Source organism: Leptosomus discolor, chromosome 1, assembly GCF_034619465.1.
Source record: "Leptosomus discolor isolate bLepDis1 chromosome 1, bLepDis1.hap2, whole genome shotgun sequence".
Lineage (NCBI taxonomy): Eukaryota > Metazoa > Chordata > Aves > Leptosomiformes > Leptosomidae > Leptosomus > Leptosomus discolor.
In genome coordinates this window covers 162118206-162140675 of record NC_141391.1, presented here as the reverse complement: position 1 = coordinate 162140675, position 22470 = coordinate 162118206, and the positions used below count along the sequence as shown (strand labels likewise).

The window sequence follows — 22470 nt, the reverse complement described above, 5'->3', positions numbered from 1 at the left end:
AAGGCCGTGTGTGGCGGGACACTGCTCCCTCCGGGGCTTGTCGGGGAGGAGCAGGGGCCGAGCACGCTGCCGCCTCTTCACGCGTCTCTTCCCTCCAAAACAAGTCGTTGTGAAGACGTTCCCAATTCCTAAGGGTCTCTCAGGACACTCAAACACTAGGAATGGTACGGTGCTCGGCACAACCCTCTGCTGCTTAGGGATGGTTTGTGCCAGGGATTAGGAAACAATAATAAAACCAGGGTCATCTTTCAAGAAATCCTTTGGGTAGCTAGAGGATTCTTCCCCAGTGTCTCCAGGGATTTACGTACATGGTGAGCAGTGGTTTGGCAGCATGCGGGCTGGCTAAGGCGACGTGGAAACAGCTAGCACAGGCTAATTGAGGAGTATCGAGTTCCTGGACTGGAGAGAGGCCACTGTCTGTTTGGGTTTCTTTGTGCTACGTTGGGATTGTTAGGGTTTTGGTTTTTTTTTCTTTTTTAATATCTATTTTGGTTTTCTGCATGGTCACCCAGTAGTTCAGGGGCTGCTCGGAGACAGGAATCAAACTGAAGGAGTTTTGAGAGGAATTAATTCAGGTTTGTTTTCCTCTTTCCAGAAGTCTAGCCCACAGTTGCAAATGTCATGCAAAATGTCCCAGGAAGAGGTAAAATTACAAAGAAAACATTGGCTGGGGGTGGGGTGGGGGGAAGCCTTTGTGATAATCAGGTTTTGCCCTTTTTATAGTTACTAGCTGATAATGTGGGAGATGCAGAGGGTCCACCAGAACCTTTGGGTGTTAGAGAGACCCCGACTTGGCAGTCGAACCAACCTCTGTCTTAGCATTGGCTGACAAACATTCCATTAATGGAGAAATCACTTTTTCCTCCCTTCCCTTCCACGGGGAAGATCGACTAGACGTGGAGACACTAAGAGGGAATCTCTACCGGCTGTTTCCCGTCACCTGGGCGAGCTGTAGCTCAGTCATGCCTTCCACAGCAGGAGGAGGAAACGCTGGATTTGGAACAGACTTGGTTGCGTTTAGCGCTTCCTGGCTGAGCTGCTCTTTGCTTCCCTCCTCAACCTGTGTCTCAGTTAAACAGCGGCCTCTGGGACGTGATGGGAGCTCACAGGATCCCCGCTCCATCGTGCGGGAAAGTCTTATTGCTGGTGTTTGAGCTTGCGCAAGGAGGGGCTGTAACTACCTTTTCTCAGTTATTTTTCTCTCGAGAGCTCTGCAGACGCACGAGCAGGTGCTCGAAGCTGAGACCACCAAAATCACACCTTCCTAACAGAGAATGGAGGCCGCATGACGACGGGACGATGCCGTTCACTGACCCCCGGATGTCTGGCAAGCACTCTTTTGCAGTCTTCTGAGCACAGCCTCCCGCAGTCAAGGGCAAATGGCTCTTTAAGTTTTAAGGACCCAACGTTTCTATAAAAAGTCCTATTTCGTAACACATTCCAATGACCAATACCAGCTGGCAGAGTTTTTAAACACTTTACAGGCAGGATGCACAGCCTGCAGGCGTTCTGCTCGTGACTTGAAGCCATTTCTTCAAGGGGGGGGGGGGGATAAATCTCAACAGCAACGTTTTCTATGCTGATTAGTCGCACTTTGGAGAAACCCTGTTTGCATGGAAACTGCAAGCCAACGGATCAGTGCACAATATGCAAAGATGTTTTAAAATATTTTGGGGCTATTTTCCTCGCCTCGGCTGTCAGCTCCTTTCCCGTGGCGGGGTGGGGAACGGTGTGACCCAGCTGCTCAGGTAAAGGGAAGGAGTATAATCACACCCCTGTGGGAGGCGAGGCTGCACTGCCCAAGGGTGGGCGAGCTGGTCCGGACCCACCGCTTGGGAGCGGGGAAAGCCCGTGTTTGTTTTCTTGCTCGTTTGGTTTTGTTAGAGCCTTGTCTTGGGTTTGTTTACAGAGATGTATTTTGTTTAACCAAATATTAAAAATGGAAAAAAACACTTCCATATAAATGTACTATCACTTCTGTATGTTCAACTGAATTGTTGTGTAACAAAGTATGTAAAAGAAAAATAAATTTTTTTTTTTCTTTGGTTATAAAACTGCAACCTTTCTCTGAGTTAAGAACCTTGACAGTGGATCACCAGTGCTGAGGTGGAGTCACCTCTCATAGCTCCCTGAAGCCATGCAGAGCTTCCTCAGACAGCAGGAGGTGACAAAGCGGTGTCTATCCCTTCCCCCACCGCCAGGCCCTGCACAAAACCACGGGGTCTCCACGTGCAAAGCCACCGACGGCTCTGAAAGAACTGAGCCTCCCTAAAGCCGTCTTATTAAAACCACACTGCTCAGGTTGGATTTATTTAATATTCAATACAAAAAAATACGCAGCTGAGATCTGAAGCTCTACTTTATGAGGCAGAGGATCAGCATGGGCGTGATCGTCTTGCGGGTGGCCTGCCGCTCCCTCGGTTCTCGCGCACGCACGTGAAGCTGCAGTGACAGTATTTTTGCAGACGTGTCTTCCCGGAGAGCGGTTTCCAGGGGGTACAGCTGCCTGCACCCCTTCTTCCTTTGCTTTGTCTGCTGGGAAAGTTACTCCTCCCATCACCTGTGTCCTTCGGCTCCGAGTCAGCCAGGAAAGGATTGTTTTTGTGTGACTGTTACCTTTCGAAGCCTGACCTGTGCACCCCAGGGTGGTTTTGGGAGAGGCAGGGAGGCTGGGAAAGGAACTCTCCCAGTTCAAGTCTGTAACCGGTTATGGCGTACTGATTGAATAAAAAGGAAAGACTCACAACTTGTATGGGGGGAGGATGCAGACAGGAGCCGTCATCAGGTCCAGAGAGGGGGCCCTCCCCCCCTCATTATGAACAGGTCAATGTCCCAAAGGAGAACCAAAAATAAAAACAAACAAAATAAAAGAAAAAAAAAATGCCCTGACCCAACAAATCAACAGTTCAATATATCATAATCTCAAGGTCTTCCCATACGATATGAATCCAACGCAGGTTCCGCAAATTAGATTTTTCCAGAGAGCGGAGGCAGGGCCCCAGGCATTCCCCCTGAGAGCCCCGTGTTGGGTCCGAGGAGGATCTGGAAGGAAAATGGTCAGTTGAGGGGCTGCAAGGACCCAAGACGGCTGCCCTGCACCACGCCGCCCTCCCCTCCCTCCCGCAGCTCCTCGTCGGGGCAATGAAGGTCCTGGCCGCAGCGTTTTGCAGGATCGGTTCCTCCCCTGGTGCGACAACTGAGATTAAGACTCGACTACACCAAATGCAAAGGGGGCGGGTCTGGGCGTTGCTGCCTTAGGCCTGTGCGCAGCCCCCACTGCCTAATTTGGCCCAGCAAAAGCCGGGTTGTGTTTGCCAGAGCATTTTGCCAGCCTGTTACTGGGAATCGGGAGGATCGTCCCATTGGAACATCCAACCAGAGCATCAGGGGGGGATGAAGGAGGCCACAACGTGTAACAAGCTGCACTCTGATCCCCAAGCTCCTTCAACAGCTGGTGACTGGGAGGAGGCACAGGCACCCTGAGCTGACTCTGAAGGGCCAGGAGAGAGGGCTGGGGCCTTCCCACCTCACCTGTCGCTGCTGCAGCTGCTGCTGTTGCTCCATCTGCAGTTTTTCAGTTTCAAAGACGACAGGAAGAACCAGAATCATGAAGGAGGTGGTCCCAATCCACAGAGCTGCCCTGGAGAATCTTGGGAGGAGAAAGCAGAGTAGGAATAAGAACCAGTTGCTTCACTGCGGTTCATAGGCGTTAGGCTGCTTCTTCGTGCCTCTGACAAAAGCCTTCCCCCAGTTCCACCCCCGAGCTCCGGGGCGGCACCTTCCCCCTGCCCGGCTTTGCCCACACCACGAAGAAACAAAGACCGCGGCCCTGCCGCTCCCTTCCCGCCCTGCATCCACCGGGACCCGCTGCCGAGGGCCTCCCGCCCCGCCGCTCCCTCACCTGTACATCTTCTGCGCTACCGTCAGCGACAGGTCGAAGGTGGCTCCGGCCGCCGAGCGGACGCTCTCGGGGAACATCTCCGTCAGCCCCCACAGCCGCTCCGCCAGAGTCTCGTCCAGCTGCGGGCGGCACGTACCGCGTCAGGCCCGCCCCGGCCCTGCGCGCCCGCCGGGGTCACCGCGCCCGCCCGCCCCGCCCGGCCCGGCCCGGCCCGCCGCCAGCCGCCCCACTACCTCCTCGTCGTCGTCCTCCTCCTCCAGCTCGTCTTCCAGCTCCTCGGCCTTGCCCGAGCCGCCCTTGGGCAGCAACTCCTCCGGAGAGAGGGACGCAGCGGCAGCCATCACCACCAGCCAGGGACGGAGAGGGAGGCGAGCCAGCGGAAGCGGAAAGGCGGGCGGAGCGCCGCCGGAACCGGGGCGGTGCTCCCACCGCCCGCTCTCGGGGTGGGGGTGGTCAAGCAGCGGCCCCTGGCGGCCCGGAGGAGCACCGGCCGCCTCCCTCCGCGCAGCGCCCCCAGTTCCCTCCCCTCGACCCCCCACTCCAGCTCGCAGCGCGACCCTTTACACAACAAACACCCGTAGAAGCTGGTTTTAAATGTATATTTTTATATAAGGTATGCAAAACCCTTGAGAACAGCAACCCCAGCGCCCTGCTAGGCGGTGGAGCTGGTACGACTCCCCCATGAGGGGACAGATTTGGGGGTGCGTGAGGGCAGCGGGGGTCTCCCTGCGGCATTTTGGAGCACAGTAGGCAGGGAAGAGCCCACCCGGCGGGTGATCTTCTCCACTGCCTGTTGTCAGCCAGCCTTAGGAAAGGGGGTACGTACCGCTGGGCCGCGGTGGGGAAAGGCAAAGTGCTCGTTAATGGCGTCACCCGTTGGGGCACCGAGCCGGCCGTTACACGGCACCGCGCAGTGCTGGGGGCGTCTTGTCACTCGCGGCCCTACAGGTAGCACCGACATGGCCAGGAGGCCCCAGCCAGCCCCACACCCCACACGCGGGGGAAGCCAAAGCTCCGGGCCACCCTCCTCACTCCCCTGCTCCGGCCACCTCTTCTTCTTCACTTCCTCCTCCGGCTGTGGTGCTTCAGCTCCTCCAGCTCCTTCTCCATCAGGTGGGTCTCAGCGGTCGTCTCGGAGAGCTGCAACAAACGACAGGAGTGAGCGAGTCCCCCAACCTCCACCCCGCGCTACGGCTGTGGGGACACCACCGGATCGGTGACCTCGCCGCGTTCCTCGGACACGGGAGGTGAAAGCTCCCTCGAGGGGCTGGAGATCGTCCTCCCTCTGGGGAAGCACCTCGTGTCACGGCAGCCTCGGAAGCTTTTCCGATTTCACAGCACCGCCCTTCCAGAGGCGTCAGCGAGATTCACAGCCGTAGGCCAGCGCCCGAGCGCGCGAGGGCATTTTGCTCCCGTTCCAGCAAGAGGGCAGCTGGGATTTCGCGCTTCGCTCAGGTCGCCTAGAAAACCTGGAGAGCAGCTGGAGCTCCCGCTAAGCGCTCTGGCTTGCCAGTTTTAAAACACAGGGAAGAACGTCAGGAGAACGATGAAGGGTTAAGTAGGTGTTTGCTCAGGCTGAAATAAGGGCTAAATCACTAACCAAGTGAGAATACGCACGTATTCTGTTTCGCTGAAAATGTCTCCAGATTTTAAATCAATTTTAAATCAATCTTAATTCATTTTCACGCTGTGATCCCTGGGTAAGGTGGAATTTCAGTTTGTTTAGGGCTTGGGAATTCTTTCATCCACAGGTTTACACACAGAATAGGTGTCACACCACTTGTGACAGCAGATGGAAGAAGCTTTAACGTTCCATGACCCGAAAGAGTGGCTGTAATGCGGTTTCACAGGGCAGAGGGGCGAGGAAAACGCCGTGCTCCACGCAGAAAGGGAAAGGGGAGACAGGGCACTTGCAGGGGCTCCCCTCTGATCCCACCACAGCGTCCACCAAAGTCAGGCTCTGCTGCAGGCAGGGGGGGAACCTTGTCCGCTCCTCGCAGGGGAGATCAGACTTTCCTCCCACAGTCGCTTTGCCGGCACGGCTGTCTGGCGCGGCAGGGAGGAGCAGGGCGCAGCCAGAACGGCCTCCTTTGGCCGCCCCAGCACCCCTAGCGTGGGCGTTTCCGCTGCAGCTGGGGAAAGACTCACCATGTCCAGCAGAATATCCACTTTCAGCCGAAGGAGGTTGTTTTCTTCCTCGAGCTGCTGGTTCCGTTTGCGCAAGCGCTGCATTTCCCTGCGATCCCCCGTGAAGCTTCCTGATTCTGGAAGGAAAGAGAGAGGTCAAAATACAGACTGCCAGCCAACTGTGGCTACCTCAGGTCAGAGCCGAGCTGCTCTCTACCTGCCACCCACTGGCCATTTTCAAACTTGAGGCTCTGGCCGGCGAGGTTCATGGTGGGGATGCTGTATTCCGGGCCCTGATCGATCGCATGGGCCGATCTATCCAGCTGCAGGGAGAAGATCACGCTCAGCGTCTACAGAGATCCAAAGCCACCCCCTGCTCTCCCATCTCCTTAGGGTCTGGCCTTCCAACGAAAGCTGCTGGTCCGACTGGCCCTGGAGCCTGAAATCCTGCTCTGGAGGATGAGCTCCGCTCACTGCCGTGCCTGCGCTTTTTCCCGCCCAAATACACACTCGTCTCCCTGGGCTCGGAGACCATCGGTGAGAAGTTTCGGGTGAAAGTTCTGGATCGCGGGTGGGGCGATGACGGCCCTTCCCTGCGCCATTCCGTTTCAACCTTCATATACAGCCACCAGCAGCGTCGCCGCAGGAGGGAAGGGGCACGGCTGGGACCCCTTTCAGGGTGACGCCGCTCACCCCCGGCCACCGAGCAGGCGTTTCCGCAGGCAGGGCGCGCGACTCACTTGCAAACTGGAGAGAGAGGCGCATTTCCTGGGGGGGGTCTTCTTTGGGCTGAAGGTGTTCCCGAAGAGAGGCATCGCGCGGTGCCGGCTGGGCGCACCGGGGCGCTCCCCACGGCCCTGCGCTGCTCCCCGCGGACCGGCCGCGGGCCAGAAGCGGCGATGCCACAAGACGGCCGCAGCGGCGGGGACGAGGTTTCCTCCGGAGGCCCGTTTTCCGGTGCTTCCACTGACGTTGCACGGTTTCTACCTAAAACTGGGCCCCGCGCCCGTTCTCCTCACGCCGTGCGCCCCCGTTAAAGGAACCCTGAAGGGTTAAATGGCGGTTGGGGGGGGGGGGTGTGTTTGGCGTGGGGCCTGGCCCACCCGCCCCGCGCCCCGCCCCGCTGGCACGCGGCTCCCCTCGCACCTCCGCCGCCACGTGAGCGGGGGGGGGGCGGCGAACGGTGCGAGGCCGCCCCTGCCGCCATCCCTCATCCCCCCCCCCCCAGCACCACCGTAAACAAGAAGCCAGCCCCACCCCCCCGCCGCCCTCACCTGGGACCCCCGCCGCTGCGCCCCCTCCTCTCGCACCCCGCCGCCCGCGCAGGCGCACTCGGTAGCTATCCCCAGCGCCACGCTGCCCGGCACCGGGGGGGGGTGGGGGGGCGGGCACGGATCGTACCACCCACCGGGAACGCTGAGGAGAAGGGAGGGGGGAACGGGAGAGCGTTATCCCCCGGTACGGGCCGGCACCGGGGTGGTCCCTCGTTCTGTCTTCCCTCCCGGCATCTCACTGGCGAGGGCAGAGCAGACGAGGAACACCCCGCCGTTATCCATTTCCCCCCCCGCCCCAGAGTGGTGGGGTCAGCCCCGCGGTGCGGGGGCGGCTAGGCCGGGCTGTTCCATCGAGGTTCGCCTTAATTTGGGGGGGGGGGGAGGGGGGGGAGAAGAAGAAGAGCACCTCTCCGGCGAGCCGCGCTTGCTGCCGGCGCTCCCCGTCCGCCACCGCGCCGGTGGGCTCAGCCGCTGCCGCCGCCCGCCCCGGGAGCGGTTTGCGGCCGTTGTGTTGCCATGGCGATGGCGGGGCCCCGCCGCTCCTCCTCCCCGCCGCCGCCGCCGCCGCGGCGGCGTCTGGAGGCGGCAGCCCTCGGGCCTGGGCGGTGCGGGGCCGGCAGCTGCCGTGGGGAGGGCGGCGGTGAGGGATGCTCCGGGGCTGCGGGAGCGGGCGAGGCAGAGAGGCGGCGCCGGGCGGTGTAGGCGGTGGGCCTTCGCGTAGCCCCGGCGGCCCGCTGCCGTCGCGGCTCGGCGGCCCGCTGCGGCCGCCCCTCGGAGCCGCCGTGCGCGGCGGAGCTGCTGTTGTGGAGACAGGGCTGTTCTCACGGCCGGGCTGCGCCCAGCCTGCGGTGTTCTGCCCGCTCGTTCCTCCCGCCGTCCCTAAAGTGCTTGCATTGGCTGGAAAGCTTTTTTTAAAATTCGTTTCTTTTTGCAGATAAACATCGAAACGCCATTAGGCAGAGAATTCCTTCTCGCTTGGGAACACGGGAGAAGAGGTGGAGGAGGTCTGAGGTCAGGGAATGAGGGGATAGAAGTTGGAGGGACAAGAGCAGGCAGTTCCTTCCTGAGCTGTCCTCTGAAGCGGTCCCAGCGTCCTGATTTTCGGCCTGCGTTGCAAAGCCTTCCCTTCGCAGCACATGATGGAATAAATTTAGTTTTATTGTGTTACTTGCTGGCTTGTATTCCATAGGAGGTGGCCTTGGTAGTTGGTTGGGATAATATTTTGAATGAACAGCAGGGGTATGTAGCACCTATCATCAATATTTTTTCATTTTGCAGTGGCAAAATACCACTCCTTTTCTAAATTTTAGAATCATTCTCCAATCTGCTAGGTTTTAGTGATCTGAAATTACTTGCTTCATTGTTAGAAAAGCTTCTATTGAGGACTTTGTGAGGCCTTCCTGAAAATTTTAGATTAATGAGATGCTAGGATACTAGCTTTAATTAAAGAGGAACAATAAAAAGGGGGAAAAAGTGGAGGAGGGAGGGCAGGAATATAAACAGAAGTTCCAGCAGAAAAGAGAGGAGAAAACAGAGGAGAATCACCCACCTTTTAATTTGCTTTGTAACGGTATTAATAGTCTGTAAAAAAAAAAGTTTTTTAACGATCTTTCATTCTGCATTGGCACCCTGCCTGAAGTGAACCAGAAAACTGCTCGCTTGTAATGCGAATTGGAAAGATACAGCAGTGCCAACCCGGTGACTATAGGCAAGAAAAATCTCTGATGCTGCAGCATGTTCTGGTAGTCCAGTTAAGCAATATCTGATTCTTGCAGGACGCACGCTATAAAAACAGTGGCCTTCTGACCCCGTGTACTAGGGTCTGTGCACTGGAAACTAGTGATTTATTTATTTATTTTTTAGTAAGAGAAGGGATTCAGGGACAGAGGGACGACACCAACACACTTAAAAGTAGACAAAAAACTTGCAGTTCTGAACAAGGGCTTTGTGAAGTAGTTGTGGCTCCTGTCATCATCTGTATGTGTGTGCATGTGCATATATTGGGTGAGAAAGGTAAAAAGAGGAAAGACCAGAAGTGAAACGAGGGGAAGAACCTTGGAAGAAAAGCTGGGAGAATGGAGATTTGCAATTTTGAACTGAAAAAGACGTGTAGCTAACGTAGGTGCTTAGAAGAGTCAAAGACCATACAGGATAGTGAGGAACTGAGCTCTTAATACTCATTTTCTTTATTTTTTTTTTTTTTTAGTTGTTAAAAGCACTGAAAAACTTTGACTTACCAACCACTTTCACCTGAAGAGCTCCAGATGACAGAAGCATCTCCCTGAGATGCTCAAAGACAGAAGGCACATATGTTTCCTTCATAAGGAGTATTTATAATGAGAGGGGAAAAACCAGATATTAAGAAGCTCTGGTCAGGACATGCCCCACCAGTAACACAGGGGTGGTAAAGTTCACCTTCCTAGAGGAAACGTGTGTGTTTCAGCAGGGAAGTGCACTCGAGTCTTGTGCTGAGCAGGATGAGTATTGTAGTAATACATCATGATTATTGTAAAACTAAACTGTCTCATTTATCCAGGGTCTCGCCGTGATTCTCTGACAGCCTCTTTCTCCAAGGCAGAGACTCGGGCGAAGGCAGGCAGCCCATCCCCACCGCCTGGGCGTGTGAGGCAAAGGCGTAGTTCTGGGTGCCCGATTGCTGCGCACACGGATGCTAGTATGTGCGTGAATAGCTTCACAGTTGGTAGGGCTTGTGAATGAGAGCTCAGAAAGCTGCTCCCGAAGTTTGAGAGCTAGAGAAAGAGGTTCAGCATCTGTTTTTTTTGGTGTGGTTTGCTTCAGGAATCTTTCTTCCTTTGCATGGTTTCACTAAATTTCATTTCTTGCCAGACTCCTGTTTCCCAAAAAAAAAAAATGCTGTGGAATTTCCTCGCTGCACCAGCCTCCCAGGCTATTCTGGCAGTGGCTTTTTGTCATTATTTCTCCACTTACATCTGAGGCAAGAGCTGACCGTTGCTGTTTCTAGCATTGTCTCTCAATATATTGCATTGTTCTCCTGCCAGTGGGTAGTTTGACGTGTGATCTTAAGCGATGTTAAAAGTGTTATGGCGTAGTGCTGTGCCTCCTTCTGTCCCTTTCGCTTCGTGGGGAAGTGAACACCTGGTGCCCATTCTCTCTCCCAGCACAATAACTAGAGATACCACTTAGGATCTGCAAAAGCTCATTTAACAGTGAAGAACCTGCATATTATAGTCATTGTGTAAGGAAATTGCGTGGTTTTTTATGAGGCTGTCTTTGGGAACACTGGCGAAAGGCTGAGAGAGTGACAGGACAAAGATAGGGCTGTAGCACATGACTGGAAATTTTGGAATAGACCCAAGCTGTTCTTGGTAGCCTAATTTGGAGCATCTTCTTTGGGTTTTTCAGTTCACAAGCGATACAGAATCTATAGCTTAGATGGGCTCAGAGCCACTTTTAACTCCATAGTGTTTCTCTTGCCTTTTTTCATATACACTGTGGGATTATTACTGTTCTTTGGTATATCAGTAATTACAGGTGAACCCCACTGACTGGTGAATTCAGTAGACTGGCTACAGGCTTACTCTGATATCAAAGAGAATATTTATTGTAATTATTGCTGCTTGAAACTTGCTACGTTGACTGGTGGGCTAAATGAGACTGAGTTTAAAACCTATAAAATAAATAATTTTTTTGGCAAATTGAAATTAATTTCTTTGGCAATGAGATAATTCCTGTCACCTCAGCGCTCTGCTGTTAGTGATGTATCCTAGATATTAAATATCTCACCTATATTTTGTTGACAAAGCAGACACCTCTTTTTCTCTCTTTGTTTCTTCTTTTCGCCATAGCGAGCTCAAGAGACAGAAGATCAGCTGTTTGACCGCTTTGCAGAGAATTCTGCTTTCCTCCTGCTTGTCTGTCGCAGGTTCCACCACCAGGAGGCCCTCACTGCAGTGCTTATAGCTAGGCAAGGAAAACACTGGGACAGTGAAATGAGGTGGAGAAACCCGTCCCCACAGGAGTAATCTGAAACTAATACTTATCCTATAAATAGGGATTTTTCGGAGTGCTGTGGAGGCTGCTATAAATGAATGCTTGCAGGAATCCTAATATCCAACCATCAGTTGTACTGTAACTTTTGACGATACTGGGGTGTCATGGGTGCTGTCCCTGCATTGAACCACCAAGTGATAGCCAGGAAAGTTTATGCCTTTGTCTTCTGGATAGTAAGGCTCTTGATAACACAAGTAAAATAATAAAATGGGGTAAAGCACGGGTTTGATTTCCAGTCACTCGCGTCTGCCCACCGTCTTTCACCCAATGAATATGCCTTTGCCTAATTCACCTCTGCCTTCTCTTTTACTTATTTACTTATTCCTCAGTTCTTAATTTTCTTTCACTTTTCACAGCAGGCTTTCATTGTCTACTAAGAGTTCTAAATATCATCACTAACAGTCTGTTTGATTGTTCTCTTTCTCCCCAAGTTGTGCACTTCTTTCCTTAATTACTGCCTCTTCAAAGCTGCAGTCATTGCTTTGGCTGAAATGTAGACTTTGTTATTCAAAAGAACACTGTGTCCGTGACCTCTTAACTAAAAAGTGCATAGTTTTCATTTGTCTTTCCCTAAACCCTAGTTTTTTCTCTTCACTGCTGAGTCAAGCTCTCTGCTTCTGTTCTGTTTTCCCAAGATCATGTTTCAGTGCTGGTGAGTCCAAGACACAGCTTTGCATTACAGTTTTAGAATGGATGAGAGCAGTTTTGCTCTGTCAGGAAATGTGGCTCTTGCAAGCTGGAGGCTGCAAATTGAGTTATCCCTTGTCTTTCAAACTCGGATTCTGCCCTCCTTCCCTGAATTCCCACATACACATTCTACATGTTCACATTTGTTTACTTGGGCCTTTCTTATATGTACTGATGTGTAAAACGTGTATCCTCTGCTATAAGGAGCAGGGAAAGTGTATACGAAGCCAGGATGTTGTATACAGAGTTCCCAGGCCTCTGAAGGGCTTTTCCAATCCTCATTCACCATTCTGGCCACACTGTTCACCTCAAAGACCTTAAGCAAATATGCAGGCAGTTCAGACACTCACGTGCACTGGATAGAATCCATCGCTTCCTGACAGGGTTTGCCATGAGGCTGTCCTTGGTGATCAGGAGACCAAAGGTTCAGAGGACACGTGCAGCCCTCGCAGCAGTGAAAGCTTGTGTTAAGCCCTGTTTTGTTCAGTTCCTGTTACCTGGCTACGCCTTGCTTGCTTCCGTGTCTGCCTTTTCACTCTCCTCTTTGTCTCTTACTTTCACACTTATCCATTCTCTGGGTCACTTAAGATGTCCTTTCCAGGAAACGATGAAATATTAAACCTCCAGTCTGTAGATTCCCGATTAGCAGATGCGGGGAGCCTATACCAGGGAAAGGATCTCTCAGCGTGGATCAGTTTCTTATGCTCTGCTGTAACCCTCTGCAGCTGCAGATGAGATGTGAGGCCGTTGGGCTGAGCTGCCATGTTGTTTATAGGGGAGACCAAACAGGGCCTGCATTCTAAACCCTCTTCTACGCTTGTTTTATCTCATGCCTTAGATGAACATTGACTGTGCTTTGTCCATACCAACAAGCGATACTGCATCGTGAGATACTGTGAATCTTAGTGTGTACAGCACACTATGAAGATGGGAGAAAGGTGCTGAATATCCTTTTCCCTTCCGCGTTCTTTCACCATTCCTTGTTTCTCTCCACTTAGGCACACTACCAACCCCAAGAAGCTGTGCTAACTGGGCCTGTTCCCAGTTGTAACCAGAAAAATTCAAGATGAGCAATCTGCTGTCAGAGGAGAGTCGTAAGAACACTGATGTAAGCAGTTTGTCCTAGTCCCTGCTAATCTAAATAGGACTTCCGTATCCGAACCGAGTGGTCATTTTTCTCCCCAGGATGCCTTGACCTATAGGTCTTACTCTATACTGATTCTTCGTGTTAGAAATGTATACCTGTGGATGGCCTCTTATCAAAGACAAAAATTGGAAGTAACATGGGCTTTAGATGATGTGGTGTCTGCAGTAGCATGAGAACGGACTGCGTGGCCCAGAAAGTCCTTTCCAGTCCTGGGTATCTGCTCAAGCTTATATGCAGATCAGGTGGCTTTTCAAGCTTTCAGGGAATGCAGATGCTGCTCACCCATGGCCTGAACTAGCCTGGGGTAAAACTATTCAGGGACACGGGAAGATTCAGAACTTGTTCCTATGAAAGCTTTGAAGGCCAGGTACTGTAGTACTTAGAGCAGTAAATGGGAGATCCGATTGTTGTGTTTTGGTTTCCCATCTTAATTCTGTGTTGTTCCCTGGGGTAGCAAGGGGTGCAAATGAGAGGCCTACTAGGACCAGGTAGAAGGTGATCTTGATAGCTCAACAGTTGTCACATAAATAGCTGGATGGTATCACTGTGTTCAGCAGCAGTAAAGCAGGATCTTCTTTGGTTCACAAGGGAAAGAGAATCCTGAAAATACAAATTTTGAATTTGCATTCAATGCCCAAGCAAAATGAGCCTTATGGAGAGTGCTCTCTCTGCATAAACTTGGTTCTACGTCTTGGATTCCAAACTTATGAACTGTGTTTTTCATTCTGCCTCCCTTACCCAGATGCCTTCAAGATGACAGGCAGTCCAGAGAAGGCTGGTAAGCACTCTGTGCAAGAATGTAGGATAAAAATATGTTCACAAAGATGTGTGGCCAGCAAATGGATGTGTCACAGAAGCTAAGGCTTTCATTAAAAGTATCCATTGCTGACCTCTTTATCTTGTTCCTATTACTGACAAGTTTGTCGGTTTGGGGTGTTTTTTTTTGATCAGTTTGTCAGATGACATGAAAAAAGAGTTGTTCCTTAACCATTCAGAAAGAATTTCTTGAAGTCCCTAGCAGACTTCTCATTCTCTAAGTTTGATCTTACTGCTTTCAAACACATGCCCCACAAGCACCTTTTGCACTTCCCTTGCTGTTTAGGGATTCTCGCTCATTGCAGGTCATCATTCCGCAGGCAGCGCTTGCCGTCTGTATTGTACTCGCCAGCCGAGACACAGGAGTCATCTCCTTTAGAAAAGAAGTAAGTGGAGAACGTGGCACAGGGAAAATGATACTTAACTTTGACTTACACACCATAATGTTACTGGGAGGGAAGTCGCATGTATATACTCAGAAACTCGTTCCTGGCTCACACATCTATGTAATTTGATTCATTTTGGAAATAAAAGCAGATGAAAATCTGAGTCTCTGAAGATTTAAATCTTTCCAGTCCGAAAGAAAGCTAAATTGTTTTCATGGGTCAGCAGACAGGCTGCTCTCACAATTCATTCATTCATTTACTGCTGAAGTAATGTGCTGCCTCAGTTCCAAGATTAAACAACTGGTAGTGATAACTTATTGTCAGGGATCGTGTCAGTATGTCAAGCTTTGTGTAGAACACGGAAAAGCTTGTAATGGAAATCGAGACAGGTGAGCTAATGTCCAACAGGCTGCAAGTGAGGATAACCAAGTCAGTAAAAACTGGGGATTGCAGTTTCCAGAATAAATGTCCTAATCTGGTATTTAGTCACCTAGACAAGTAGTGATATTTTCCAAAATGCTCTATAATATAAGAATTTATTTTGCCCTCAATGGCAACTGCAGGTGCCTGGCGCCTAAGAGTTTGCTGTTTAATTACGAGCCTCTGATTTAATTCCTGGTTTGAAATCTTGGGACCTGAATGACCTGGATGATGGACTAATGCAAGAGCATTACCCTGCACTTGGATACAGAGTAGCAAATTACTTTGAAATGTCTAATCAAAATTCATTGGGTTTTTTTTAGACCCGCTTTTTGTTAGTGGTTTAGGAGAAAGGAGAAGATGGTTATTTGTCACACAAAGAAGGGAAAAGTTCTAAGTACAGAGAGCAAAGAAAGTCAGACAGAAGGAACAAAAAAGCAAGAGAAGGATATTTGGGCAAAGTAGAATGGAAAAAAGTATGAACAGTGGAAGGAATGGTAGTGGTAAATGTACACAAAGTGACGGCCTGGAACAGGAGGCTGGCAACGCTGAACCTGATACAGAAGCCAGTGAGAATATTCAAAGTCGGTGCTGATGGAGTCAGTCATTTATTTCTCTACAAATGCTTTGGAAATAAACTGAATTATATTGTTCTTAAATTGAAGAACAGTGTGTGTATTGTTGCACACTTTGTGATTTTTCCTGTATTGTACATCGAAGACGGGGAAAAGAAATAGGTGATCAGTTGTAAGGTCTGCCCATTCCATTAAAACCTAGAGCCCTGGAAAACAAGCTGGCAGGAGAGCAAGTTATTCTCCTTAAAGTCTGAAATTAGATATATCAAGCATTTTCTTTTATATTTACTCATATTGCAGATGACTTCTCTCAGCATGACACACAATTTATTCAGCTTGCATCTTGCTGATTTCTACATATTTTTGTGAGGGAAGTTTGTGCTGTCACATGCCTGTCAACAAGTGGAAGCAACAACTTCTGTTTCTCTTGACCAAGCTAAATCAAGCTTGGTGTATTTATTCTTTTAATATACACTATTAGAGGAACGCTGCCAGGCTCCAGATCACTTTCGTTCTTTGGAATCCTTGTCTTTGCTTACATTTAAATATCATCAAAGTGATACTGCCACGCTGCCAGCATATCAATTTCTCTCACCACAGCCAGGGTCTTGCCATTACTGAGTGTTAGAAAAAGCCCCCTTACCAGTGCTGCTTTGTTACTGTAGCGTGGCAAGGGGGCAACATACTTCACTGAGTAATTAATTGTGCAAGGAGTAGATGTATTTGGGAGAGGCTAGTTTGCTTATAAAACTGGCTTGGAGAAATACAGTGACTGTGTGATGTTACTGCCATTTTTAACCCAGATTTGCATATTGAAACACATGAGTGTGTTGTGCTTTATGAATTTTGTTAAAGCAATTCATGGACTCAGTGAATCTTGAGGGAAGAAATCTTCCAGACTTGCTTCTGCTGGAGACAGCTGACTTGGCTGGGCACTTTATGGAATAGTTCCATCAGTTACTTTTTACTAGGTGAGGACATTACCCTGGTGTCACAGCTATTTTGAAAGCCTAGAATTGCCTTCTATGACCCTGAAATTTCTCCTGCCATTACAGCAAGAGAGGATGTTTTTATTCCGTTTCCCATGACTGCAATGTGGTGCTGCTAGCACTAGTGGCTGCTCTATTTTGCCCTAGATACAGCTATGTTTCATTTGTGGATGGGCTAGACTTTTTAAAGAGAATGCATGAGAATTAAGGCATTAATCCTACCAACATGGTAAATTACTGAAAGTTTTTCTGCCTTTTCTTTTTCTTGAAGGACTGGAGACATGGACAAGCTTCTAGCAAGTACCAACCCCATCAAACAAGCAAAGTCTTCCAAGTCCAAAACCGTAAAATATAAAAAAGTGACTTTTCCAGGCGTAGAATGGACAAGAAAAGGTTAAATATTACTTATTTTACTACAGCTTTGCAGGCTTGTTGTTCTGAAGGCCTTTGCTATGCTACAGGATGTGCTCCCCAGACAAGAAGCAGGAGGGTGTGTGTACATATATTTGTATATGTTTGTCCAACCTAGACAGCTGGAACCTATCAAAGCTGCTTGTGTGTGTATCCTCTTGTGTGTGCCTAATTAGTGCAAATGCTTCCTTAGGTATTAGATTCACTGACGTGTGCTAGGCGAGGGGAATCCAGACGGCTAATATTTCATATTTCAGACCTCCACACCCAAGATGCAAAGCTTGAAAAGGATAAGAAGGAAAGAGTTTGGATGCAATCTCAACATATGCTTAAAACTAGAAGACTAAAAATAGCACCTCATCCTAGAGAGGCGATGCAGTGTTTGGAGAAAGATGGGAGACGTGATAGATTTGAGTGAATTTTTCTCTCTGCTGCTGACATAGCTGATCTTCTCGGCATCCACATATGCCCTGCAATACAGAAAAGATTCTTAAGGGCAGCTGCTCGTGTAAAAGGAGTGTGGAAGTGGGATTGCTTTGCACAGCTTAGTGTTGCTTTCTTGTCAGTTTTTCCACAGAGATTCTGTCCCTATGTCAGTAAGGTCCCTTCCCTGTCCCTGTTAAAACCTTTCATCTTCCTGAGAGGAATGGGTGAGAGGACGTTATTCCTTTCTCTGGAGCAGGTCCTCTAAGAGAGTTGAAACAACTTCAATTGTGTTGAACTGTTGACAAGTACAGTTTCTAAACCTTCGTGCTTTGGATATGTTTTTAGTCTCCTACTGATGACAGTTCTGAAGTCTGTAGCACTGTGTGCTTCTCGACAGGCTTCCTTTAGCTGTTGCTCTTTAGGAACTTTAGTACAGTGTTGGAGACAAACTCTATACTGCATGCTGCTTCTATCTGTGTCTGGAATTTCCTTCCCTGCCTTTTTTTTTTTTTTTCCTATCAAATATACTTGAATTCCTCCTGAAGCGACACCCAGAAAAGTCCTCCACCCAGATAGTTACGACTCCTGAGCTGATTCTTAGCTTTTATTTTAAAGAGAGTTCCTTCAAGGCCACTCAGTCGTTTCTTACAAATGCATGGAATGAAAGATGGTTGTTACTCTCATCAGCTTTTTATCTCCAATTTGCTTTTGCTGCGTTAGCACTGTGGTAGCTGAGGATGGGGAACAGTGGCTGGTCAGTTAGGAACATCTCCTGGCTGCAGTTCAACATGAATACTATTTTGAAATCAAATATTTGAGTGTCATGTGATTTCCTACTTGTCTTGTACTCACTGCCCTAAGAACAGAGGTTGTGTGTGAAATTTGGTCTCTGAAACTCTGACCTATTGCTCTGTCTTGGATTGCCTGGCCGGTAAAGCAGGAAGTGCTGCCTTAATAATCCGGTGGGAAAATATCAGTGGGGACAGACAAAAGAGGCAGACTGACTGCAGTAGGAAGTACAGGCGTATACTGAACCGAGTGGGAGTTGTGCACCTGCACTGACTTTCAGGGACACCTATATGTTATTTATAATCACCAATTCAGCAAAGAACATGAGGAGGAGAGGTTAAAAGCTTTCTTCAGTTACGTACAGAAGAAATGTTTAAGAAACAGACACACTTCCAGTAAGGCTGGTAAAGAAACCATGATAACGCAAGGAAAGGGGAACAAGGGATAAAACAAGAATAATCAGGCTAATGGATCTCTGAAGTTTGAAGGTGCAGGATTGAGGAAAATTATTAGCTGAACCATTACTGAAAATTAAGGCTCTGTGTAGCAAAATCAAGGAAATGCAGTATTTTAAAGCTAATTACAACTCCTGAGAGCTCTAAATATTTTTCTAAGCTAAAAATAACTGTGTGATGATGCAGTCGATGCCTATCCAAGTTTTAGGGTTTGAAAAACAAAGTGCTTATGATATCTCTTCTGGCCACTAGCCTGACAAACATAAGGAATACAAATGGAGCAAGACTGGGGTTTTTTCTGTAATTTACATGCAACGTCACTTGCAGACGCAGCAGGCAAAGCCAAGAGTAAAAAACTGGCCAAAAGAAGAGCATGCTCAGTTCTGCAGCATGTCTGGTTTAAAAGAAAAGCTGCTACCAACTGAGAGGCTGAGCTAGAAAGCCTCAACTTTTCCAAACTCATAAGGTATGTAGAAACACTGTGAAAATCATTAGTTTTTCAAGTAGAGGCTCTTCAAAGTTTGGTTTCTTTTTTTAACAAAGAAATGTCTCAAATTCCAGTGCTGAACCTCTTCCAAGTGCGAATTTAAAAATGTTTTTCTTGTAAAATGCCATTCTTTGATGTGATCAGTGAATTCTGCTGTGACCTGGAAATTAAAAAAAAAAAAAAAATTCTATTAGCTGCACTTTAAATACATTCTTCTTTCTGAAGCATGCCAATAAAAATGCTGTCCCGAGTACAAAATAGAGCAGTGTACTCAAAGTCATTATTCAACCTATGTGACAACAGAAGCACTCAGCTTCTGTGAGCTGGAATGTACTGGGGGGGGGAAACATCCATGAATTATGCTTTTTTTAGCTGTAACACTGAAAACTCTGCTCTCCTATGTTCTGTGGACAAAGCTGCTTTCCTTTGTGTCTTTTTCAGATTAATCTTCAATGCTGGTGTGTGAATAAGTTAGAGAAGCATTGACTCTCTTGGCCATAACAGTTAAGACAATATTTGCTGAACTTCCAGCTTGTTTGTATTAGGAGTCAGAATTTCTTTGGTGTGAAGAACACACACACAGTCGTGTGTTCTGCAGCGTGGCAGATGCATCCGTCAGCAATTTTCTCGCTTTAACTCCCTTTCTAATGAGTTACCTTGGTTAAATCAAGTTTTCTGCCTCAGTTTCCTCCTAAAGCAATAATCCCTGTTGCTTCTTTCTCTTTTCCTGTCTCATGCACTAATGTGTACAGCTGCCACCAGGCAAATTCCACCTCCTGTATTTGCATTCTGTCCCAGAGAAGTCCCTCTGTCTGCAGGAATGGTGAGAGTCCACCAAATGGCAAGACTGATCCAACACCTTGCTGAGGCAGCCTTTCCCTGCCTCTCTTCCCCATGCCCTGGCTGCCTGATCCCATCTCATCTTTTTTACTGTTCGGATGAGCACCAGCGCGACTACAAATAGGAGAAAATGTAAAGCCGTTTAGATAAGGGAGAGCATAATGCCCTGCTGGCTCGAACCAAAGCTGGGGCTGACGGAGAGCTGCAGCGGGAGGCGTTAGTTGGGGGAGCATGGGAGCCTGGCCGCGCTCTGGAGCCTGCTCAGGCCTAGCCCTAGGGCCTGACTGGCCGCATTATGTACTTCATTCCCTTGGGTGATGGCTTCCCATTTCACCTGGGAGTGGAGGAACAGTTAGTCAATTCTTCTGGTTTACTGAGTGAAATGAAGGTAATTCACCTAACCAGGCCTGCGATTGAGCTTTAATTTAAATGCAAGCTTGTTGGTGGCATTGTCACTGACTTTGAAGACTGATAACGGTTTCATAGCAAATCAATTTTACTATTGCTTTCTTCATCCTACTTTTATCTGACCTAGGAGGTCAATTCTCCACACAAAGATATACGTAACTGCAATTACTACTCCCACTTAGCTATGTATGTGGGCAGTCTTATTTCATAATTAGTCTGTTATTCCTGTTTATCATAAAGATGATTAAGGTAAAGTAGAACAAGGTGCACTTATTCCAGAACAAAAGTCTGTGTATATGGAGTTAGTCAAGAGCAGTTATTTTGGAATTTGCAAAAGCTATTTAGAAAGCTCTCCCAGTTCAGAAGAGACCTGGGTCTCCCAAAGCATACATTTCATGATTCAGAGTAATGTATTCCCCCAACTGCATTTCATTTCTGGCAATAGAGATTTTTGTGCAGAGGTTGATAAATTGCAGAAAGGCCACAGCACCAGCCTCCCAAGCAGGAAAAATTATTTTGTTAAAAATTAAAAAGCTGCTTTAAAATATTTTTTAAAATATTTATTAGTATAGGTTAGAAACGTGCTCAGTGATAGATTTTTAAAGGTCTGAATTTTAGCTATAACCAGGGTACGCACTTAATCCATGTCTGTCTGTTTTGCTACTGATCTGCTTGTTAGCTCAGGCAATCCTTGAGTTTCTTCTAATTTATCAGCTACCAGTGAAATTAAGAAGTGAGTGTGTCAGCCATTAGTTAGTGACGCGCTGCTACATTCAAAGCTTGTTTATGGACAATGAGTAAGTGCACCTTGTGTATAATTGAAGCCAAGAATTTATTGTTAGTATAATTGAAATCTTGAGAGTCTCATGATTATTGGTCCAAATATAACTTACAGAAAGAGAAAGAATAATAATGCAGTTAGAATACTTCTATAAAATGGTAACACGTATGCTTCTTGGCTTCTACCCATTCTCCTTGTACTTCACTCACCCTTCCACTGCTCCTGTGGGTCTTGAGGTTGGTGGTTTCTTTCTAGTGTGTGTGTGTGTGTGGAAGGGGTGATATAGAGAGTTGTCAGCATCTAGAGTCCTTTGCTGGGAGAAGATGATCTTCATGTTGATGATTTCTCCTTCTTTGCTCTAGGATCTGCCTGGTGTCATTTTTATATGTTTGCTAGCAAGCATTTACACCTTTCTTCGTTGTCTGCAGCACCATGCTACATCTGATTTTATGGTATATGATGCCTATTACACGTTAGTTAACTATTTTTTTTTGTTCTTTTTGTTACCCCTAAAACTAGTTTCATCCAGGTCGGCATTTCTTTGATCACTGGTGAGTTGTTTACAGCCATCGGGTCTCCAGTGCCAAGCCTGTGCCTCGCTTGTTATCTTTGCATGCCTGTACTGCTCTGCACATCTTGTGTCCCCACTTCTCGAGGCCTCTGCTCTTGCACCAGGCCTGTATGTCTCTACACAGCATCCTTGTGCTAGTCATAACTCTCTCATTCTACATAGAATAACTGTTACTGCTGTTCGTATAAAATGATGGCTGTACCACACACAGATAAACAGAAGTAAAACAAGTTAGCCATAGACCTGGTCAATCATGGAAACTGCTGTCACAGCTAACCGAGTAAAAGGTACTGAAGGGTCAAAAGAAGTTCAGACAAAGCAAGCCTGGCAAGCCTCAGTCCTGAGGCCTTGCAAATTCAGTACAAAGCTTGTGGGAAATTACTGAAAATGGCAATACTCTGTTACAGGGCTATGTGGTTACAGTGTTTGAGCCCCAAAAGCCATGAGCAGGTAAAAGGAAGCTGCACGCACTACCAGCTAATCCATCAGGTTTGAGCAGGGGTTTTTTGGAATTGGATATGCTGGCGCATTTTCTCTTTTGGGGTAGAACACACAAGAATGCAAGAATTAAGCGTCTCACTTATCTGACTTCTTAAAACTAGAAGTCAGCTCAAAGTATATTGCGTATTTTACAGGCAAAATCGCATTACGTAGTGAATGGTGGAAAACAAGGGTAATGGCAAGGATAGTTGAGCACTGAAATTGTCTGGTTCTTTCTTAAAAACCTCTAATAAAAGAAAATCCCCAGACTCCCCAGGCAGACAAACATCTGCCAATTTTAGCTGATTCTGCTTTGAGCTAGATAATCTCTTAATGTCCCTTTCAGTCCTATTGTTCTCTATTCCTAGGTTGCTCTTTTACCTTAAATAAAAAATTCCTTGTGCATTCTCAAAAGGGATTGCTTTTCTTACCTCTTTTGTCTTTTTGATAGACTCTGCATATGATATA

At 48.3% G+C, this 22470-nt stretch overlaps 2 protein-coding genes across 3 annotated transcripts; both read right to left on the bottom strand.

Annotated features, from left to right (window-relative positions):
* Positions 1 to 2297: 2297 nt before the first annotated feature.
* On the bottom strand, positions 2298 to 4242 carry TOMM22 (translocase of outer mitochondrial membrane 22). Of its 2 annotated transcripts, none has more exons than XM_086469143.1 (4): positions 4132 to 4242; positions 3902 to 4020; positions 3532 to 3649; positions 2298 to 3042 (listed from the first exon to the last, which is right to left on the bottom strand). In XM_086469143.1, the coding sequence occupies exons 1-4, from the start codon at positions 4240 to 4242 to the stop codon at positions 2968 to 2970; spliced, it is 423 nt and encodes a 140-aa protein (XP_086325269.1). In that variant the 3' UTR covers positions 2298 to 2967. The 2 variants fall into 2 exon arrangements, with proteins under 2 accessions (XP_086325269.1, XP_086325260.1); XM_086469134.1 differs by having other exon boundaries at positions 4135 to 4242.
* Positions 4243 to 4960: 718 nt separating this feature from the next.
* On the bottom strand, positions 4961 to 6843 carry CBY1 (chibby 1, beta catenin antagonist). The gene is made up of 4 exons (XM_009949770.1): positions 6769 to 6843; positions 6246 to 6351; positions 6050 to 6165; positions 4961 to 5041 (listed from the first exon to the last, which is right to left on the bottom strand). Exons 1-4 carry the CDS (start codon positions 6841 to 6843, stop codon positions 4961 to 4963), a joined length of 378 nt encoding a protein of 125 aa, XP_009948072.1.
* Positions 6844 to 22470: the final 15627 nt, after the last annotated feature.

What these genes read in the sequence shown, in the direction of transcription:
- TOMM22 (XM_086469143.1), bottom strand. Translation starts at nt 4,242, where the DNA reads ATGGCTGCCGCTGCGTCCCTCTCTCCGGAGGAGTTGCTGCCCAAGGGC. An exon ending in AGGACGACGACGAGGAGGTA is followed by an intron (nt 4,021 to 4,131) that starts GTGGGGCGGCTG and finishes TGCCGCCCGCAG; the next exon opens with CTGGACGAGACTCTGGCGGA. An exon ending in AGCAGCTGCAGCAGCGACAG is followed by an intron (nt 3,043 to 3,531) that starts GTGAGGTGGGAA and finishes TTTTCCTTCCAG; the next exon opens with ATCCTCCTCGGACCCAACAC.
- CBY1 (XM_009949770.1), bottom strand. Translation starts at nt 6,843, where the DNA reads ATGCCTCTCTTCGGGAACACCTTCAGCCCAAAGAAGACCCCCCCCAGG. An exon ending in AAATGGCCAGTGGGTGGCAG is followed by an intron (nt 6,166 to 6,245) that starts GTAGAGAGCAGC and finishes CTTTCCTTCCAG; the next exon opens with AATCAGGAAGCTTCACGGGG. An exon ending in TGGATATTCTGCTGGACATG is followed by an intron (nt 5,042 to 6,049) that starts GTGAGTCTTTCC and finishes CGTTTGTTGCAG; the next exon opens with CTCTCCGAGACGACCGCTGA.